The 19,762-nt window shown below is 45.8% G+C and overlaps 3 protein-coding genes and 1 pseudogene across 5 annotated transcripts; 3 read left to right on the forward strand and 1 right to left on the reverse strand.

Moving 5' to 3' along the window:
- Nucleotides 1-3,638: 3,638 nt before the first annotated feature.
- LOC127755814 (uncharacterized) lies at nt 3,639-6,260 on the forward strand. Its single transcript, XM_052281453.1, has one exon. It carries the CDS (start codon nt 3,639-3,641, stop codon nt 6,258-6,260), a length of 2,622 nt encoding a protein of 873 aa, XP_052137413.1.
- Nucleotides 6,261-9,577: 3,317 nt separating this feature from the next.
- Nucleotides 9,578-10,730, forward strand: LOC127755815 (BTB/POZ and MATH domain-containing protein 1-like; annotated as a pseudogene).
- Nucleotides 10,731-11,605: 875 nt separating this feature from the next.
- LOC127755921 (BTB/POZ and MATH domain-containing protein 1-like) lies at nt 11,606-14,545 on the forward strand. Its single transcript, XM_052281532.1, has 2 exons — nt 11,606-11,903; nt 13,740-14,545. The coding sequence occupies exons 1-2, from the start codon at nt 11,606-11,608 to the stop codon at nt 14,543-14,545; spliced, it is 1,104 nt and encodes a 367-aa protein (XP_052137492.1).
- An 890-nt stretch (nt 14,546-15,435) lies between these two features.
- LOC127753656 (mitochondrial inner membrane protease subunit 1) lies at nt 15,436-19,268 on the reverse strand. Of its 3 annotated transcripts, XM_052279071.1 has the most exons (5): nt 19,071-19,268; nt 18,744-18,968; nt 17,808-17,918; nt 16,545-16,597; nt 15,801-16,442 (listed from the first exon to the last, which is right to left on the reverse strand). In XM_052279071.1, the coding sequence occupies exons 1-4, from the start codon at nt 19,206-19,208 to the stop codon at nt 16,547-16,549; spliced, it is 525 nt and encodes a 174-aa protein (XP_052135031.1). In that variant the 5' UTR covers nt 19,209-19,268; the 3' UTR covers nt 15,801-16,442; nt 16,545-16,546. The 3 variants fall into 3 exon arrangements, with proteins under 3 accessions (XP_052135029.1, XP_052135031.1, XP_052135028.1); XM_052279069.1 differs by lacking the exons at nt 15,801-16,442; nt 16,545-16,597 and adding an exon at nt 15,436-15,764; XM_052279068.1 differs by lacking the exon at nt 16,545-16,597 and having other exon boundaries at nt 15,805-16,506.
- Between the last annotated feature and the right edge of the window lie 494 nt (nt 19,269-19,762).

Raw genomic sequence — 19,762 nt, forward strand, 5'->3', positions numbered from 1 at the left:
ACATCTTCATTCTTCCTAGTAGACCCAATGGAGGAGGACATAGAAAAGATTAGATCTGGAGCTTCGGTTGGATGCCAATGTAGTAGTGGTGCAGCCATCGTGCTCCTCTCTAGCTCATCAAGCTACTCGCCAACAACGTGGTGTGTAGGTACGTCGTGCGACGCAATATCCTCGGCCAACACCTGCATGTATCAATCTTGATACCTAGGAATACCACGGCTTATACCCACAAGTAATAGCCTAGGTACCCAAGTACTAGTTCCTAGTACCTAGAGGTATCAGGTCTGCTACCTACCAGACGGTACCCAAGTATTAGGTTTGGTACCTGTAGGTATTAGGTCAGGTACTCCGGGTACTTGGTATCGAGGCGGAGAGGGGACGTGCGTCGCCGGTGTCTAGCCGGCTGGCGAGCCACCTGCCATCAGCTCCTCCTCTAAGCTTCTCCCTTCCTCTCCTCAATGCTTCTCTCCTTACATGCTATTGCTACGCCCGGGGGCTAGGAACTTGAATGGGTGCTGTTGGTTCGTCACCTTTGCGTGTGGGAGTTCGCAGACGAATGAGGGGGTGGGATCCATTAAATTAAGTACCCCATCCCCTAGCTGCCCTCACATCAGTAACTTCTTAAGCATATATGTTAACTAGCTGGGTGGCCCGCGCAATTGCGCGGCTAGCATCAATACAAAATTATCTATTTTTAAACATGTTTTTTCTTGAAATTTATTAAATAGATAACTCATCGTCTTAAGATTTTGAAAGACCAAACCTTATCATCTCTATGTTTCTAATTTTATAGTTTTTAAAAGTCACACCGGTTACTAACGTTTACTTCTATCATCCTTTTCTATTTGCTTGTTCGATCGATCTACCACTACTTCTATTCATTCTCTTTGGAACCTTTAAAAATTGGACATTATAGCTTTTAGAGTTTATTGTCTTATTGGGTTTTGGTTTTTTTAATGTTTAGAAGTCTCGTTAAATGCTATCACTATACTCCTCTACGGCTCGTTAACTGCCTTCTCTCTTTATTGTTATTGGCATTTTAAAAATCAAATGTTTGCCTTCATTTTTTACTTTCTAGAAGTCCTGCCAAACCGTCAGCGGCTTTACCACTGTACTCTTTTGTGGCTCGCCCGCTGCCTCTCATCTTTATTGTTATTGAGATTTTAAAATCGAACATGATTATTATTGTTTTTTATTTTACTTTTTAAAAGTTTCGAACCTTTAAAAATTGGACCATATAGTTTTTAGAGTTTACTTTCTCGTTGAGTTTCATTTTTATAATATTTAGAAGTCCTGTCAAATGCGCTGCTACTATACTTCTCTATAGCCCATCTGCTGCCTCATCTTTTTATTTTATTGTTATTGAGATTTTAAAAATTGAACATAATTATAATTTTGGGTTCATTTTTTTTACTTTCTAGAAGTCCCACTAAACCATCCACAACTTTACCACGTTGTACGTTGCCTCCCCTCTTTGTTGTCATTGAGATATTAAAATCAAACATGATTATCATTGTCATTTATTTTTTACCTTTTAGGCGTCCCGCCAACCGCCTTGACTGTGTTGGTTAACGGCCTGTCCGTCATCCCTCCTTTTAATCATAATTGGGATTCTATTTAGAGTTTTGTTAGTAGTTTTTAGATGCCCAATCAACCGTCACCACTCTACTCTTTACATGCACGCTGCTTCTCCCCTCTTTATTATCATCTGTTATTTGTCATCGTTGTGTTCTATATGAACTTTATTTTTTTGAAAATTCCATATTTTCATTCCGATAAGTTTTATTTACAAAATTATATTCCTACTTTAACTCTTATAATTATTTTTATATTTTTGAAATTTATTTTATTTGTTATTCTGAATTTTTAATTAATCTCGTCATGTGTTCTGGATGGTCTCTTCTTTCAATAGTCTTTATTTTTATTACAAATTTTGGTTATTTATAAATTGTATTTATAGTTGAACTCTTTTTTTTCTAATTTCAGAATTTATTATATTTTTCTTTTTTTCCATGGTTAATGTGGTAATTTCTAGCATCCGGATTGAGTTTTTATTATATTTGTATTTTGAATTTAAAGGATTTTTTTAAGAATATGCAAAAGAAACATAGAAACAATCAAGATCTGGTGATAATGCACATGTTCTTTTGTTAGTTTTAGTGTGCCCGTTAATTTTTTTTTTGCCAATTATTTGTTTCTTTTTATGCCTAGTGCCCTGGTATTTATTGGAAGGCGTAAATCACTGTTAAAAACAATGATAGGATTATACGCGCGCGGTACTACTATTTTACTGCTGCCTCACATGAAACCTTACTCTGGTTCTGTTTCCTTTTGCTAAGTTATGTTCCTTCCTTTTGCTAAGTTATGTTCCTTTCCAAATAGAGTCTGGTGTCCTGATGCTACTACTATACAACACACTCATACTAACATGTCCGCTTCTATAGTGCTTATGTGGAACAACAGTATATTTCCAAAATTTTACTCATTAAATCTCAACCTTTGAGATCTAGATTTACTATGATCTAGTGGTCTATATTTTTCTCTTTTTCTCCGATTAATGTGAGAATTTCTAGCCCCCACAGCGAACGTGGTGCATCTTTTCAAAGATGTTTTAATAATATAATAGATATCCATTAAATAAATGTTTTAAACTTTATTTATAAAATTGTATTGGGTGTAGAGATCTTACTTTATATGAAACAACATATTATAAAGATAACAAAAAAAATAAAGCAACTAAATAAATACAAAACATATAAAACTAGTTGCAGCAAAAAAAAGTCTAGTTGAGGTGAGCACCAGCTACACAAAAGCTACTGAGGTGTGCAATCTTTTAATTATGCAAGTCTAGTTGAGCACCAGCTAATAAAATTTGAGGTGACAGAAAAATAGTAAAACAGACATAATTACTCCTTGCAGCAAAAAAAAAAGAATGCGGTAAGATTATTCTTTTTAGAATTAGCAAGATTTTAATTCTTTTGTACAAATACAAACAAATTGTACAAGTGTGATATTGAAAACTTTTGTTATGACAGACTTGGCAATGTGATTAAATTGTCATATTTGTAAGGAACACTATATAACAAAATTAATTTATGTTGACTATAGGGATTCCATAATGTTACTCCCTCCGTTCCAAAATGTTTGACACCGTTGACTTTTTAGTACGTGTTTGACCATTCGTTTTATTCAAAAAATTTAAGTAATTATTTATTCTTTTCATATCATTTGATTCATTGTTAAATATACTTTCATGTACACATATAGTTTTACATATTTCACAAATTTTTTTAATAAGACGAACGGTCAAACATATACTTAAAAAGTCAATGGTGTCAAACATTTTGAAACGGAGGGAGTATTTTATTGGACTCGAGGTAGCAATAATATATAATTGCATATGGGAGTGAAAGAGAAGAACGAGTTTTGGCTTGTGTTAGTTCGAACTTCGTTGTTGACACAGGTAGCAGACCAACCGTAGGAGAAGCTAGCTTCTGATAGAAGTGAAATTTGCCTAGACTGTAGGAGAAGGTCTACTGTATGTAAATTCAGTTGGCAACTTCCCTGTGAATTAAGCTGTGTGGAGAAGGAGAGAGGCGGCAGTGAGGGAGGGAGCTAAGATGTCTCTGTTTGTAGAGATGGCAGCAAGATCAATCTTCTCTTTCATGAGAAGGCTCTTCAAGATGGACAAGGTGACTGGCATGGCGAGCGTGGAGCTGTGGGTGTTGATGACAACGCTCTTGCTGGTGTCGAGGTTCGTCTTGGACTTCTTCGGTCCATGGAACGCCGACAGATCCATGGTGGCGACCATCCAAATCATCGAGATGCTCAACTACGCCATGGTGCAGTACACCATGGGCCTGATGCAGCTGTCGGCGGCGAAGGTGAACGACTACTTCCAGGTGTGGGCTGTGCTGCTGGTCACCCTGCAGTACAGCGTCAAGATTGGCCGCCCCTACAGCCGATCCAAGCAGCTCCCCATTCTTGACCTCATGTCCTCCCTGTGGGCGGCCAACCTCATCCGGCTCCAAACCCTGTTGCTTCTCAAGATCCCTCTCTGGATCATCTGGTCCCTGAATTCGCTTCGCATCATCTCCTACTTCTTCTCCTCCGACAAGGCGTCCGACTTCAACCAGGAGAACACAAGGCTGGTCAGCGACTACATGAGGTACGAACACACGCTTGACGTGCCGGTGGTGAACGGTAACGAGGAGATGGAGATGATGCAGCAGTACAGATACCTAGTCATCGGGGAAGACGAGGAGGGACGACGAGCAGGAACGGCAACACCTGCTCAGTACAGGATCCGGCTGGACCCGGGACATGACAAGCTGGTCACTCTTGACAAGATATGGAGAGTTGTTGCCAGCAGCAGCAGCAGCAGCAGCCAGAGTAGAATTCTCGGCTGCTCTGGCAACAGGGATGTCTGCCTGTCTTTTGCTCTGTACAAGCTGCTGCGCCGTCGGTTCTACGACCTCCCATTGCACGAGGCCCGGCAAGAGAAGACGGCGCAGCTCGTGTTCGACTACATACTCCAAGATGGCGCCACCGGTTACGAAAGGGCGTTCCGTGTCGCGGCGCTGGAGCTGTCTTTCCTACAGGACCTGTTCTACAGCAAGCACGCCGCCATGTTCGCCGGCGGCGGGTTCCCGGCCAAGACCCTGCTGCACTCCCTGTCGTTGGTCGCGGCCACGGGGTACATCGCGTACCCCGTTCGCCGCATACCTGATAGGATGGACCAAGCAGACCGCAACACCATCACCCATGGGGTGTTCATCACCCGCCTCATTGTCGCCCTCATCGTTTGCAAGGAGATCTCGGAGATTTACCTCTATGTCTTCTCACAGTGGACCAAGGTTCTGATACTGTGCAAGCATGTCAGGAGCCTCTGCTTGCGGCATCCGCTGGTAGAGACGGTGACAAGCAAGCCTGTCAGGAGCCTCAGCCTGCGCCATCGGCTGGTAGAGATGGTGACGAGGATGGTGTTCTGGTTCATCAACAGGGGCGAGTGGAACCAGAATATCGGCCAGTACAACCTTCTGATCTCGCCCGTTTGGCCGAGGTTCGTGTTCAAAATTTGGTGGTTGAGTAGGTTCAGGTTCAGATTTTGGGGGAGGTTCGGATTCAGAATTTGCGGGCTGAGGTTCAGATTCAGAGTTTGGGGGCCGATGTTCATGTTCAGAAGCCATACCATCCGTTACTTTTGGGGCAAAACATCGAGTACTACCAAGCCAGAACCCGTGGTGAAGAAGGCTCTACTCGACTCGTTCAAGCTTCTGAAAGGGTGTCCGATCCATCTCCGTCCGAGGAGGCTTGAGTCGTACTTCCACAATGCGTTTGGATCAGATGAAGACCGCGTTCAGGAGCTGAAATGGGCAGTTGATGACTTGGAGACGGACACTCACAGGATACTTGTGTGGCACATTGCGACGTGCATCTGCGAGATCAACCTCTCCGGCAGGAACATGGCACCCAAGGTCTCCTTGCTCCAGGTAAGGCCACTCGTCGACAGATCAGAGGCTCCAGAAGCTGTGTGGCCACACTACGCAACAGCTTCAACTTTGTCCAACTACTGTGCCTACCTGGTTACCAAGGGGCTTGTCCCGGACAATGGACTTGTCAATGGCATGGTCTTCAGAGAGGTGCGTTGGGAAACCATGCGTGCCTGTTTCAGCAGAAGATCATCACTGTACGACGTGCACGAGGAGCTGAGGAAGAAAGGCGAGGAGATGGTGAAAAAGCAGAAGCAGCTGGTGGAACAGCAGAAGCAGCGAGTGGAGCAAGAGGAGGATCCTCCTGCCACTCACGGTGGTTCTTCCACCACAATCAGTGAACACCAGGGAGAGGAAGATGACGAGATCGACGAGGCGCAGGATGGCAATGGCGATCCTGTGCCCATCGAAGGAGGAGGGCACCAAGAAAACAACAATTCGCAAGAAGAGGCCGGAAACGGCGACGACGCAATGGAGAATTCCATAGTCCTAATGGGTGCAAAGCTTGCGGTTCAGCTGATGAAATCGTATGAAACAGACAGGGAGAGGATGTGGAGGGAGCTAGCAGAGTTCTGGACAGGCTTCCTCCTCCACCTGGCGGCGTCCACCAGAGCAGCCAAGCACAGGACGCACCTCGTCTGCCGCGGGGAGCTCATCACCATTCTCTGGGCTCTTCTGTCCCATGCCGGATTCCTCGGGAGGACCAGCCATGGCCACACTCCTAGACCCAGAAGACCTCGACGCCGCCGACCCGCTCAGCTGAGGTGATGCGTTGCCTAGCTACACCACACGACGCTCCCTACTCGAGTCGAGTGAGCTAGTGTACCATCGTCCTTCTACCTGTCCTTTGTTCGATGTCAAGGGGTCTGTGTCACTATACGTTTCAGCCATCATTTTGGGTTTAGTGCTTTTCTTTAGTTCTTGTAGTACTCCTGTTGGGTGAAAAAGTATTGTAATATTGGTCTTTGGTTTGATGTCAAGAACTCAAGATGAACCTTACCCCAAAAAAAATTATAATATATCACTCCAAAAAATGTAAGTTCAAATTAAACTTACACAGATAAAAACAAAATTAATATTTTTAAAAAAATTTAGGCGATAGAAAATCAGGCGAAAACTTTATATTTTTTTTGTTGTCGGGTTCGCTTTGGAGATTTGAGTGCAGGATGGAGAAAAAAAATCAAATGTGCCCATTGTTAGATAAAATGATATGTAATGTGATCTTATCACTTGTAGATTGTAACCACATGGCATGGCTGGATATGATGATTGTAATTCCTAGTTAGCTGCATATCTTATCCAGCAATACCATCTACTCCCTCCATCCTTTAATATAAAGGATTTTAACATTTTGTTTGTACTATTGGACCATTCATCTTATTAAAAAAACTTTAAAATTATTATTTGTTTTATTTGTGACTTACTTTATTATCCAAAGGAAATGTTCAACCTCTATTAGGGCCGCATTTGTGTTAATATAGATGGTAAGAGCTATCACTGTAGCCTTTACAAGATGAGTTTTCTTTTTCTAAAGTACCTTCAAATCAATGTGGGCCATCTATTTGATCAGATCCAAGGGACAAGATATATTCCTATTTCCTACTACTCCTTACACTGTAGCTGTAGTAGAATTGGTGGAGAGGCAGTCTTCGAAGTGAAGTACTACCTCCGTCCCCTAATATAAAAGATATTCATTATTTTTTTCTTGTAACGTTTGATCATTCGTCTTATTTAAAAAAATTTGTGCAAATATAAAAAACAAAAAGTTGTGTTTAAAGACTACAAACCATGACGCAGGGACAAGCCAGGCGTATCTCCACCGCGACGCTACATACGTATTTTTGTAGTTATAATATAACCACGTCTTCTTATCTTTATGTTACATGGAAGTTATAGTATAAGTACATTACAATTAGAATATAATCATATTTAAAAGTTTCACACACTTAAAGGAACTTGTAATGTTTGGTTAGATGGTCCCTCAAATGGGATGCCCCATAATTATCAAATTTTTAGTGTTAGACTGATTAAAATGTCAGAAGCACTTATCACCTCCTCGCCACCCATTTTTACAAAAGAAACCTCTACGACAGAATTCAGATCGAAGCAACGGCAAATCAGACAAGGAAAAATAATCCTATTTGTGAAAACAAAATGGTTTAGACCCAGTATAAGTGAAGTGGTTTCTTCGGGGTTTTGAAATGAGGTTTCTACGTCACTGTCATGCGTTTCTTCTACCACTGAATCCCACCCATCTTAACCGCTACACCTTTCGTCCCATAAAAACCCAACCCTTCTAGACATATATGTGTATTCAGGTTCATAACTATGATTGGATTTTTTTAGACGGACAGAGTATTGTAATAAATTTCCCTTCCATCAACATTGGCCTTCCACCTTTTCCCACGGCAAGGCATCACCACAGCCACCTCACCGCCCCCGCCGAGCATAGCTTTTTTTTTTCGTTTTGTCCCTAAAATCCATCGATGCACAGCATTTTCGTTTTCAAATCTCCCTAAAAAATCGTGTGATATTATTCTTTAAAGTGTTCCCGAATTGTCTCTAGTAAAATTAGAATTAGTAGCTCCCTCCATATCGCCAATTTCTGGTCCTGTCCAGAGTTCAAGTTTACTCACATAGTCATGTTTGTTTTCCCGGTTTTCTTTTTCGAGAATATGCATAAGGCTTTCGTATCTTCATATTAAGAAGGGGGTAAAGAGTACATCATGACAATTGCAAAGGTATCAAATGAAAAAAAAACACACAAAGAAAAGGACATTGGGGCTTTTATCTCGTGTCATTAGTTATGTGACCCGATAGTCAGTCTTGGGCTAGTGGAGCAACCCGGCTTCCTGCCAGAGAGCTGTCTCATCCCCCTCCATTGTTGCCAACTCGGTCTAGGAATGTCTCGTTGTTGAATACGCTGCGGTTGCGTTCCTTTCAAATGGACCAAGCTATTATTTCAAGTGGCACCACCAGCTGACAAAGGGAACTTGCGTAGTCGGGACTCGGGAGCACGTCGGGTAAGCTGTGGTAGGCAAAGTATGTGCAACCATGCAACGCTCTGCTTTTCCCGGTTTTAGGGGCTATTTGGTTCTAGCCACACTTTACCATTACTCCCTCCATTCTAAAATATAAGGCATAACTACCCTTAACCCAAAAACCAAGAAAATAATTATTATCATCTTATAGTAATAATTTAATGGAGAAGGGATCATAACTAATTGACTACATGCATGCATGCCTTATATTATGGAACATCTAAAAAAGCGGTTGTGTCTTATATTATGGAATTGAGGGAGTATTTGCCGATAAAAGTTACCACTTGCCTAAGGTGAGATGATCAAATTTGTAGCTACAACTTACTAAGCCTAAGAGCAAAGTCAATAATATAGCCTGCTGTGAGCTCCAAAACATAGGCATATCATCTATAGTAAACAGTATAGCTAATGTATAAAATAAAGATACTATAGCACTAATATTTTATTATCTTAGTGGGAGCCATCATCTTCTCTAATCTCTCTCTTTCTCCCTCCCCTCCCCATCCTTTTAGTGGGCCCGTTTTCTTGGAGCACGTGAGTAGCCCGACGCTTATTAGTCGCGCTCTCTCTCTCTCTTCCGTTTTCTCCTAAGCAAATCGTCCGAGCCGACATGGAGTTTTTATCGCTGGTGCTAGAGCCCTATTGTACCTGCAAATCCTGCCACACTTTTTTAAATTATTGATACGTGGGACCCAATGTGTTAGAAGGGAATCTTGTCACAACTGTGGCTATAACCAAAACACCTATCAAATTTGCCCAACTTTAACCGTGGCAAACTGTGGTAAATTATGACTTGCAACCAAAGAAACTCTTAATTTTTGCTCTTCATTCATTTATGAATTGCCAATAACCCATGGCCTCGTCGGCTCCCGTGCGGTGCACACCACCGGCGCTTCGTGTGCTACGCCACCACGCAGCCGCCGCCACCGCCGCCTCGGCTCGCGCGCCGCCGCGACCACCGCTCCAATCACTCACGCCGCCGTGGCCGTGCATCACAATAAATACGGAACTCCAACCTCTCCTGTCTCCTAGCTTGGTTCCAAAATGGCGGGCTCCTCCCCGTCGGCTGCGGCAAGCGGCGGCGGCGGCGGCGGCTGCGAAGCGGTGCCGAGCACGTCGACCATCGTGGCCGAGATGGCGACGGGCTCGCACGTGCTCACCGTCGACGGCTACTCCGGCACCAAGGGGCTCGCCGTCGGCGAGCACGTCAAGTCCGGCACGTTCGTCGCCGGCGGCCACAGCTGGCACATCAAGTACTTCCCCAACGGCGCCACCGACGAGACCTCCGAGTGGGTCTCGTCTTCGTCTGCCTCACCGGCAAGTACTCCGACGCCGCGAAGACGAAGGGCGCCGCCGCGACCGTCAAGGCGCGGTGCAAGCTCACCCTGCTCCTCGACGGCCGCGACGGGAGGGCGGCATTGCCGCCGCCGCCGCCGTTCACCAAGAGCTGCGAGCTCCGGACCTTCTCCTCCGGCAAGGGCGGCTCCGATCAGTGGGGCCACAAGAAGATCGTGCGGCGGAAGGAGCTCGAGGACCCGTCGAAGCGTCTCCTCCGCCATGACCGCTTCAGCGTCCGGTGTGACGTCACCGTCGCCGTGGGGATCCGCACCGACGACACCACCGCGAAGCTCCCGCCACCGTCCGACCTGCACCGCCACCTCGGCCGCCTCCTCAAGACGAATGCGGGCGTCGACGTCACGTTCGACGTCGCCGGCCACAAGTTCGCCGCGCACCGGTGCGTCCTCGCCGCGCGGTCGCCGGTGTTCATGGCGGAGCTCCTCGGCCCGATGAAGGAGGAGGACACCGAGAGCCACGTCGTGGCCATCCGCGACATGGACGCGAGGGCGTTCAAGGCCATGCTCCAATTCATCTACACCGACTCGCTGCCCAATGTCGACGACAGCGGCGAGGCGGCGGCCATGGCGCAGCATCTGCTCGCGGCGGCGGACAGGTACGACATCGAGAGGCTAAAGCTGATCTGCGAGGACAAGCTAAGCGCGGCGTCGACGCGACCACGGCGGCGACGACGCTGGCGCTGGCGGAGCAGCACGGCTGCTGCCGGCTGAAGGAGGCGTGCCTCAGGTTCATGGCGTCTCCGGTCAACCTCAAGGCGGCCATGGCGAGCGATGGCTTCGAGCATCTGGCTAGAAGCTGCCCTTCTCTCCTCAAAGAATTAGCTGCTAATCTCGCTGTTTAATTATGCAGTAGAAACTTCATTTCTCCCTGATTATGATCAATGTGGCGTAGCTGTTATGATCGAAATTTGATGGTTTTTTTCCGATTTGATCATAATTTAAAAAGTTTGGATGTAATTAGGAAAACCATCACTGACAGAATCGGATTATGCCAAATAGTGCTCTAATGTCTAATCAAATCGGAAATCGGTTGGTATAAACACTAAACAAAATAGGGATTAACTTAAAAAACTGTCGAGTGTTTTTTAGGGGAAAATTTTCAAATCTAACTACAGTATATAATTTCACTAAAACTATATACAATAATAACAATAATTTGTATATATATATTAAAATAATATATGCAACTTTATATCTAATAAATATAGAGATAACAATATAGTTATAGTATAGTTACACTATAGTTACAATGTAATTACAATGTAACTACAATGTAACTAGAGTGTAACTGCAATGTAACTAGGGTGTAACTAGAGTATAAGTAACCGTAACTTGCAAACTTTTCAAAAACTTGCAAGAGATGAAGTGGCTACCACACATAGCTGGTGGGAATGAGATCCTAGATTCGAACCCCACGCAGCACACAAATTATAGTTATCACGCGGATTTTTTCCACCAACGCGCTAGCACTAATCTTGAGGCGAATCTGACGGTCAAAAATTCGACAGTTTTTCCCAAATTATAGTTATCACGCGGATTTTTTCCACCAACGCGCTAGCACTAATCTTAAGGCGAATCCGACGGTCAAAAATTTGATAGTTTTTCTCCCCGTTTACTGTCGACAGTAAACTAGCAAATCTGACAAAATAAATATAAATTCTATCACGATGTGCACTACGCTTGGCTTTGCAAATTCGTCACTGATCGAGCGCTCGACATGTCCGGATCATCCGCGTCCGCCGACGACGCGCCGCCGCCGACGACGTCGGTGACCGCGTCGACCATCGTCGCCGAGGTCGTGTCCGGATTGCACGTGCTCAAGATCGACGGCTTCTCGCAGACCATCGGCGCAAGCGACGGTGGCAGCTACATTAAATCCAGCAGGTTCGTCGTCGGAGGCCATGGCTGGCGCGTCGGGTACCGCGCCAACGGCAACGGAGACGACGACGGCGCCGACGCCGGCTGGATCTCCATCGCTCTTCACCTCGACGACCCCAATGTCGATGGTGTTATAAGTATAATATGTTAGTTAGATATAAGAGTTAAATACAAATTATAGAGATAAGATAAATCCTAGAAATAGAATCCTAAAGATAAGATAGAGTCCTAGAGATAGAATCCTAAAGATAAATCTACTATTACTTGTATTGTTCTCTAAGTCTCTATCCCTTATGTACTTTTATATATAACCCATAAGAGGGTCGATGTAATAGATGAGAAAATACCAAAATACAACATATTAGATTTTTCCACATGGTATCAGAGCCGAAGACCAACGTCGCTTGATCCGTTCCTACCTTCCGCTCGCGCCGCCCTGGGGAGATGAGATAATCACCATATTCTCCCTGGGCGCCGCATCTACCAGCTATCAAAATTATCTGTAGATTAATTGGATCCATAAACTCGCATTAGATCAATTTATCCTAGCTAGCCACATAAAAGCCTATGCATTAATTCATGATCCTCGGAGCGTTTGCCATGGCTAACCGAGCGAAGCAGCAGATCAAGATGGCCACTTGGCCAGGGATCTTCGACACGCCCGCATCGACGAGAGCGGACGCCAGTCCGCCACGGACTACTGCAGGAGTACATCGCGGCAAGGATGCGCGCTTCAGGCGCGTGCGCACGGGTGCTACTTCGGAAACCTGGCACCGCCAGCGACGGGGACCGTACGTGCAGCAAGAGGACACTATCGACTCCAAGAGTCCAAGTTCGTCAAGCTGCAGCCCATCAAGCCGCTCATCAACAGCATCAAGAAATTGTCACCACAAATAATGCAGCCATGCATCCACGTGCAACGACTTAAATATCAAGAAGTCTGTCGTCACTACCGCAGCCACAGCAATGCACGCCGCCATCTGCTACCTCCTTTACATCATCACCACGATGGTCTTCTCCGACACAACATCACCGATGGTCTTCATCAATATGGGAACACGCCGCCGCCAACTCGTCCATATAGAGGGACACCTCGCGTCCTCTGACAGATTAATCTGCAAGACGCTTCTTCGACAACATCAACCGCGTCCTCTATCACGGCAACGACCGCATCACCGACGACGACATCGATCACATCATCTACGACGACAACGACTGCATCAACTCGGCATCACTATTGTGATGACCGCTACATGGCGCAGAAGGACCAACCAAAGTGGTGGCCTCATTGCCAACGACGTCCTCTGACATATGCAAGACGTCCCCAATGGCATCCTCTGACATCTACAAGATGCAAGATGCTAACAATTGCAGTTTTTGTCTTCACACCATGGCGTAAATTTTTTTTTCGCCTTCGACTATTTGCGGCTACATCAACTACCACGACCACGGCTACTTCATGATCAGCTACGTCGACGAACGTCTACAACAAAAATCATTGACGGAAACTCCGGTCAAAAACGTCCGTGTCATCGCTATCGTCCATGACACTCCCGCTATGACTGCGGGAGGGAATAGAGAAAAGTCAAGGGACGACACAGAAGGGGACGCAGGCTCCAGGTGGAGGACCGTTCATCAGAGATGCAATCGATGATGGTGAGTCAAATGAGATAAAGAAATAGAAGATTTCAAATCCAGTCGCAATCGTTCGCTTCGCTCCCGTTACGACTGAGAGGGAATGTTAGAAGTATAATATGTTAGTTAGATATAAGAGTTAAATACAAATTATAGAGATAAGATAAATCCTAGAGATAGAATCCTAGAGATAAGATAGAGTTCTAGAGATAAATCTACTCTTACTTGTATTGTACTCTAAGTCTCTATCCCTTATGTACTTTTATATATACCCCGTAAGAGGGTCGATGTAATACATAAGAAAATATCAAAATACAACATATTAGATTTTTCCACAGATGGCGTCAAAGCGAGGTTCAAGATCAGCCTCCTCGCCGCCGCCCACGACGGTAGTCCGCCGCCCCCGCGCAGCGACCAGAGCACAGCGACCAGGTCGTTCCCTCGGTTCATCACGGCGAAGGCGCTGGAGGAGTCGGGATACCTCGTCGGCGACAGCTTCAGCCTCCGGTGCGACGTCGCCGTCGTGAAGGATATCCGCACGGAGGACGACGCCACCACGGTCAAGAAGCTCGTCGGCGTGCCGCCGCCGTCCGACATCGGCGCGCACCTCGGCCGCCTCCTCGCCGCCGGGCACGGCGCGGACGTGGCGATCTACGTCGGCGGCGAGACGTTCGCGGCGCACCGGTGCGTGCTCGCCGCGCGGTCGCCGGTGTTCATGGCGGAGCTCTTCGGCCCGATGGCGATGAGCCGTCACAACAACGAGGAGACAATCCGTGTCCACGACATGGAGCCGAGGGTGTTCGAGGCCATGCTCCACTTCATCTACAACGACTCGTTGCCGGAGGTAGACGACGGCGAGGTGGCGGCCATGGCGCAGCATCTGCTCGTCGCGGCGGACAGGTACGACATGGGGAGGCTGAAGCTGATCTGCGAGGACACGCTGTGCAGCCACGTCGACGCCAGCACGGCGGCGACGGCGTTGACGCTGGCCGAGCAGCATCACTGTGAGAGGCTCAAGGAGGCTTGCTTCAAATTCATGGAGAATCCGAGTAATCTTAAGGCTGTCATGGCGAGTGATGATTTTCTACATCTGACAAGGAGCTGCTCCTCTCTTCTTAAGAAGCTGGCTAAGCTGGCTGCCTAAATTGGGAACAACGTATAGGAAGTGGATTTTAAACTCTCGAAGGGATATCCTTTTATTATTTGCATGTCACTTAGTTACGAAACAAATAAAAAAATAGAATTTCTATAGTTCCATCAACAGAAAATCCAACCTCAAATCTTGCAAATTTTGGATCACTGGATGTGCTTCACGATTCGTGCTCTTCTCCAACTCCGGTGACCACTCTTCTTCTCCGACGCCGGCGAACCCAAACTCCAGTAGAGGGCCGACGAATTAGGGTCCCGGGGTGGGGTGGGGTGGGGTGGGGGGGAGGGGGGAGGGGGAAGAGGGGGAAGTTCGCCGGCTTTAGAGGGATGGCCATGGGAGGCGGTAGCCCGGCGGTGGGCGGCGGATCGGGCGGGCGACGAGGCGACGGTGCTGCCGCCGAAGCCGCGGGGTCGGAAGCTGGAGGTGGGCCAGCGTAGGAGGCGGAGGGCAAAATGGAATATGTGTTAGGTGGAGGCGGCCGGTGGTGGCGCCCCGCCACCGGAGACGGGGAAAACGGCCGCCATCTTCTTGAGGGAGGAAGAGGACAGGGAGGGAAAGGGGGAAGGGGAGGGGGCCGGCCGGGGGGACCTCGCCGGCGCCGTTGACTCCCTTCTACCAGCCGGCGAGGCGGGCGGCGTCTTGTTGGGGCGGTGGCGAGATGGGCACGCGAGGCGAGCGGCGGCGGCGGAATGCGCGAGGAGGAGAGGAATGGGAGGAAAAAGTTAGGGTTAATGATGTGCACGAATCTTAAAGCATGTCTAACGGTCCAAAATTTGAAAGATTTGAGGTGGGATTTTCAGTTCATAGATATATACAGTCCCTAAAAATTAAGATGTATTTAGATATGACATATCATTTAATAAATATGCAAGTTAAATTTTAACTTTTACATGTCGCAACTGAAAAAACAAATTTGACTGAGAATAAAACGCCCGTACGTTTACATGGACGTGAGGGTGTTCGAGGCAATGCTCCGTTACATCTACAAAGATTCGTTGTCGGAGATGAACGATGATGAAGTGGCAGCCATGGCACAGCGAACAGGTATGACCCGGAGAGGCTGAAGCAGATCTGGGAGGACACGCTGTGCAGCCACGTCAACGCCAGCACAGCATCACTGTGATGGCCTCATGGAGGCTTGCTTGGAATTCCTTGAGAGCTGTCCTGTTGATCTGGATTTGATGTGAGATGGCTGCCAATCTTGCTGTTTGATCTGGATTTGGGAGCAGCATATATGAGTTCATTTTTATTTTTCAAGCATTTCAGATGTGTGCATTTGCTAATCCCTGAACAGACTTAACTTGTATATAGCATGGTTAGTAGTCTTGTATAAGGCTGACAAGGCATGCCATGCTCAGTTGCTCACTAGTCACTCGCAAGTGAAACTTAGTAAAAAAAAAAAGAAGTTGTGGCATTCATCTGTATATCAACTCCTTTCAGCTTGATGTCAAAAAAACACTCCTTTCAGCTTCGATGTTTCAATGATAAGAGCTTCAGAGAACAATTCCAGCTTTATCCCTGACAAAACAAGAATTTTGTTTCTACTTATTAAACCGGTAAGCGTTTACCACTGTCCGATAACAACTCTGATACATGGCGACTTCGATTAATTAATCAACAGCGTTCTACAAATTTTGGTCTATCTCAATAATGTTCTAAAAATTTCGTACACCAAAGTTACACTGTTCAATTTATACAAGAGCATGGTTGAGAACTTGGGATTCCCTTGAGGACAATGGCCAAAATTCTCATGTTAAAAAACTGAGCAATAAACTTTGATGCTCTCGGTTTTGCTGTAAAATGTGCCATGGCAGACACCATGAACCAGAATGTAGGGCCTTGTTGCCTGATCATAAAAATCTCAAGATATGCATGCCGTCTTCGATAAATTCTGGAGCAAACGGGTAAAAAAAGGTCGGCTCGGAGAGATAAAGGTAGAGCGAGAGGCCTGGATTCTGAAAATAAGTGAAGAAGAAAAATAAGGCTGAGTTACCCCTACTCAGCTGACATTGGATCTATCGGACCAAAATCCTTCAGTGGCCAAACCTATGAAATAGCAATATTGTCAATGCTCTAATGACCTGAAGGCAAAACTCAATAGTAAAATTAGTAATGACATTCTAGGGGGGAATGAAGAATGGCCCCCAATCCCTGTGTTGATGCGGTTCCATTGGGCTGATGCACTATATAAATAGTAGCAAAACATGGTTTCTGAATCTGAAACCTTTGGTTGCTATAATGAACATCAACAAGTAGTAATTTCAAGCAAGACTTCATGGTCCACACCAAATTAGTTATGTGAACTTTAAGTATTAACTTTATGCCTTACCAATCAAATGATGATAGCATGTTGCTATGTGAACTTTGAATGAAGAAACAAAATGTCATTTTCAAGGTACACAAATGATTAACAGACAAAATAGCAAGGTCACTGAAATGAATTCTTTTCCCAATTAAAACTAACACCCTTCCTACTTGGCTTTAATTACAAGTACTGTGCTAAGTCATACAGTTGAACAAATCTACAGTACTCCAGAAACCTTGTACGTAATTATCTCAGCTATTTCAAAAAAACCTCAGCAAGTACCTTTCAAGTAGAAAACATTTGGTGTATTTAGGCCAAATACCGCCAACAAAATGAACGCGGCCCTGATCGGGGCTCGCTAGTTCAAATTGAGCACAAAACTGAAATCTAACTCTGTTTAGAACTGATAGAATCAGAGTTGTACTCAAAGGTATCCAGAGCTTTTAAAGTTCAGTGGGCAGCATATAGGTGCTTTGCCCAGAGTTGTCCTAGACACGGTGTAAAAATTCATCTGACTCATCACCAATTATTACCATATATGGGCACTTGCCTTGAGGCATTTAAAATGCAGAGTACTTAATTCATAGCAGCTCACCAGTTGAACATATAGGAACAATATTCTAAAACTATAATCTAAGAAAAGATGTACAATGTGTTTGCTAAAGATGACAATAAAATTTTAATTTTTGTGAGTTACCCAGATTGTTGTAATTGAGTATAGCAACAAGAAGCAAATGAAGCACTTGAGACTACATGCTGTTTACCATTACTACACATATTCACATCCTAGAGTAAAGCTTTTATTAACCCTAAAGTTTTTAACAATCATTGGTTGCTTACACAAAATCTCATGATATAAAAAAATTGGCATCTAATTAGATGCAAAATCGAATCAAGGATGAGATTTCAGTGGCATATAAAGGAACCATAATATAGAGGAAATGAGATTACCCGACAAAAGATCTTCCCTGTAATTAGACCATAAGGGACAGGTCCAAACTGTCTTGAATCTCTAGAAGCATAAATATTATCACCCTGCACCCAGACATGGCCTTTTGGTACCTATAAGTAAACATCATCCAAATTAAGAGCATCACAAGATGGTATGTCTGAAAAGGTAGTCAACTAGTCACTATAAAAAGAATTGAAAATCATATAAAGCATGGAGCTTGCCATGTTCAAAATCAGTTATGTTATTGATTGCTATTTCAAACATAAGAAATGTATCTTCTGACTGAATAATAGTCTCAGCATCCTGTCGTACATATGTTATTCGATCATATAAGCAGTGAACTAGTGGTTGTCTTTCGGTGTTAGTCCAATGCCAAAAATTGCACATAAAGCGAAACATGAAGTCACCGGTCATACCATGGGGACCATAAAACACAGCGTTCCACTCATTGTGGAGACAATCAGTGTGCCTCTCAAGTATCTATTGTTCAAATGAAGAAAAAAAAATGTCTGACAGCGAGCCAGGATTGTTTGGTTTAAGGCATAGGCCACACACCCTCACCACCGAATTGTGAACTCTTAATCATGAAACATAAGTTCATCCCTTTATTTTCACATGTGTACTGATGCTCGAGCAACTTAAGGCTATACTCTTGAAGTACACTACTACTGAGCATTCTCGAAATCTACATTTATTAGCATTGGTACCGACCAAATCTGGTATCAAGTGGTAAGCAATGACCTGAGGAAGCCTTTCTTTTTTTTCTCTTTTTAACAAAGGGCAGGAAGCATATCCTCTAGTGTTAGTTTGCATTATAGCAGAGAAAGATAAATTCTACTACTAATCTTTTGCAACACAAGAGAGGATCAAACCAAATCTAGCTAACTGAAACAGAAACTGAAGAACCTAACACCAGATTAACCCAAGCTACTCACCACGACGGTCTTGGAGGCGTCGCTGTTGCCGGGGTCGACGAGGAACGTGACGGCGTCGCCCTCCATCCCGACGACGCGCTTGACGACCGCCTTGCGCGGGTCCTCCGGCGAGACGAGGAGCACGGCGTCGCCGCTCGCCACCCGCCCGAGCCGCGCACTCACCCGGTCCACCGCCACCACGTCCCCCGCCAGGTTCATCGCCGGCAGCATGCTCGGGCCCATCACCTGCGCCGACGCCAAGAGCCCCACAGAACGCGGGTGGGGATCAAGCCAGAGCAGAGCAGAGAGAGAGAGAGAGGAAGAGGAGACGCGGGCGAAGTACAGTACCAGCGCGAAGGAGCAGACGTGGGCGTTGACGACGTGGACGGCGCAGACGGCCTGCGCGACGAGGAAGACGCGGGAGAAGGCTTCCCCGGCGATCTCCCTCCACGGGATCCCGCCGAGGCGCCGCGCTAACCCGGACATGGCGGCGGCGGCGAGGAGAGCTCGGGAGAGTTTTTTTTTTTTTTGTTTTTTTTTTTTGGGAGAGGTAGGGAGAGTTCTGGGAGAAAAGACGAGTAGTACGTCTTTGGACCTGGGCCATGGAAGCCCACAGAAATGGGCCGGCTTTAGACCTACTTATTATACGAATAAGTTTACTTCAGGCCTCTTTATTTTGAGGTCGAGTTTGAATCACACTGTTGAACCATAGTACCGGATTCGACGTATCCCTCAGAAGTTTCAGCTGACGGAGCTGCTGCGGAAAAGAAAACCATAGTTTGAGCCCTAAGGTATGGCCGGTGACTTGAGATACACTTATGTTATTGATTGTTACGTAAGCCGCGGAAAAGAAAAATCAATAACATAACGGTGAAATCGAGTTCCAATCAGGATTTTGAGAGGATATTGCGGCGCAAGACGACGAGGGAGCTCGACGAGGCAGCACCGCCACCATCGCTCGCGCGGCTCAGGAGAGAGGAGTCAAAGCGACAGCTCGAGCTTAGTGACGTCACCTCCCAGCACCTTCCCGTTGACCACAC

Source organism: Oryza glaberrima, chromosome 11 (genome assembly GCF_000147395.1).
Source record: "Oryza glaberrima chromosome 11, OglaRS2, whole genome shotgun sequence".
Classification (NCBI taxonomy): Eukaryota; Viridiplantae; Streptophyta; class Magnoliopsida; order Poales; family Poaceae; genus Oryza; species Oryza glaberrima.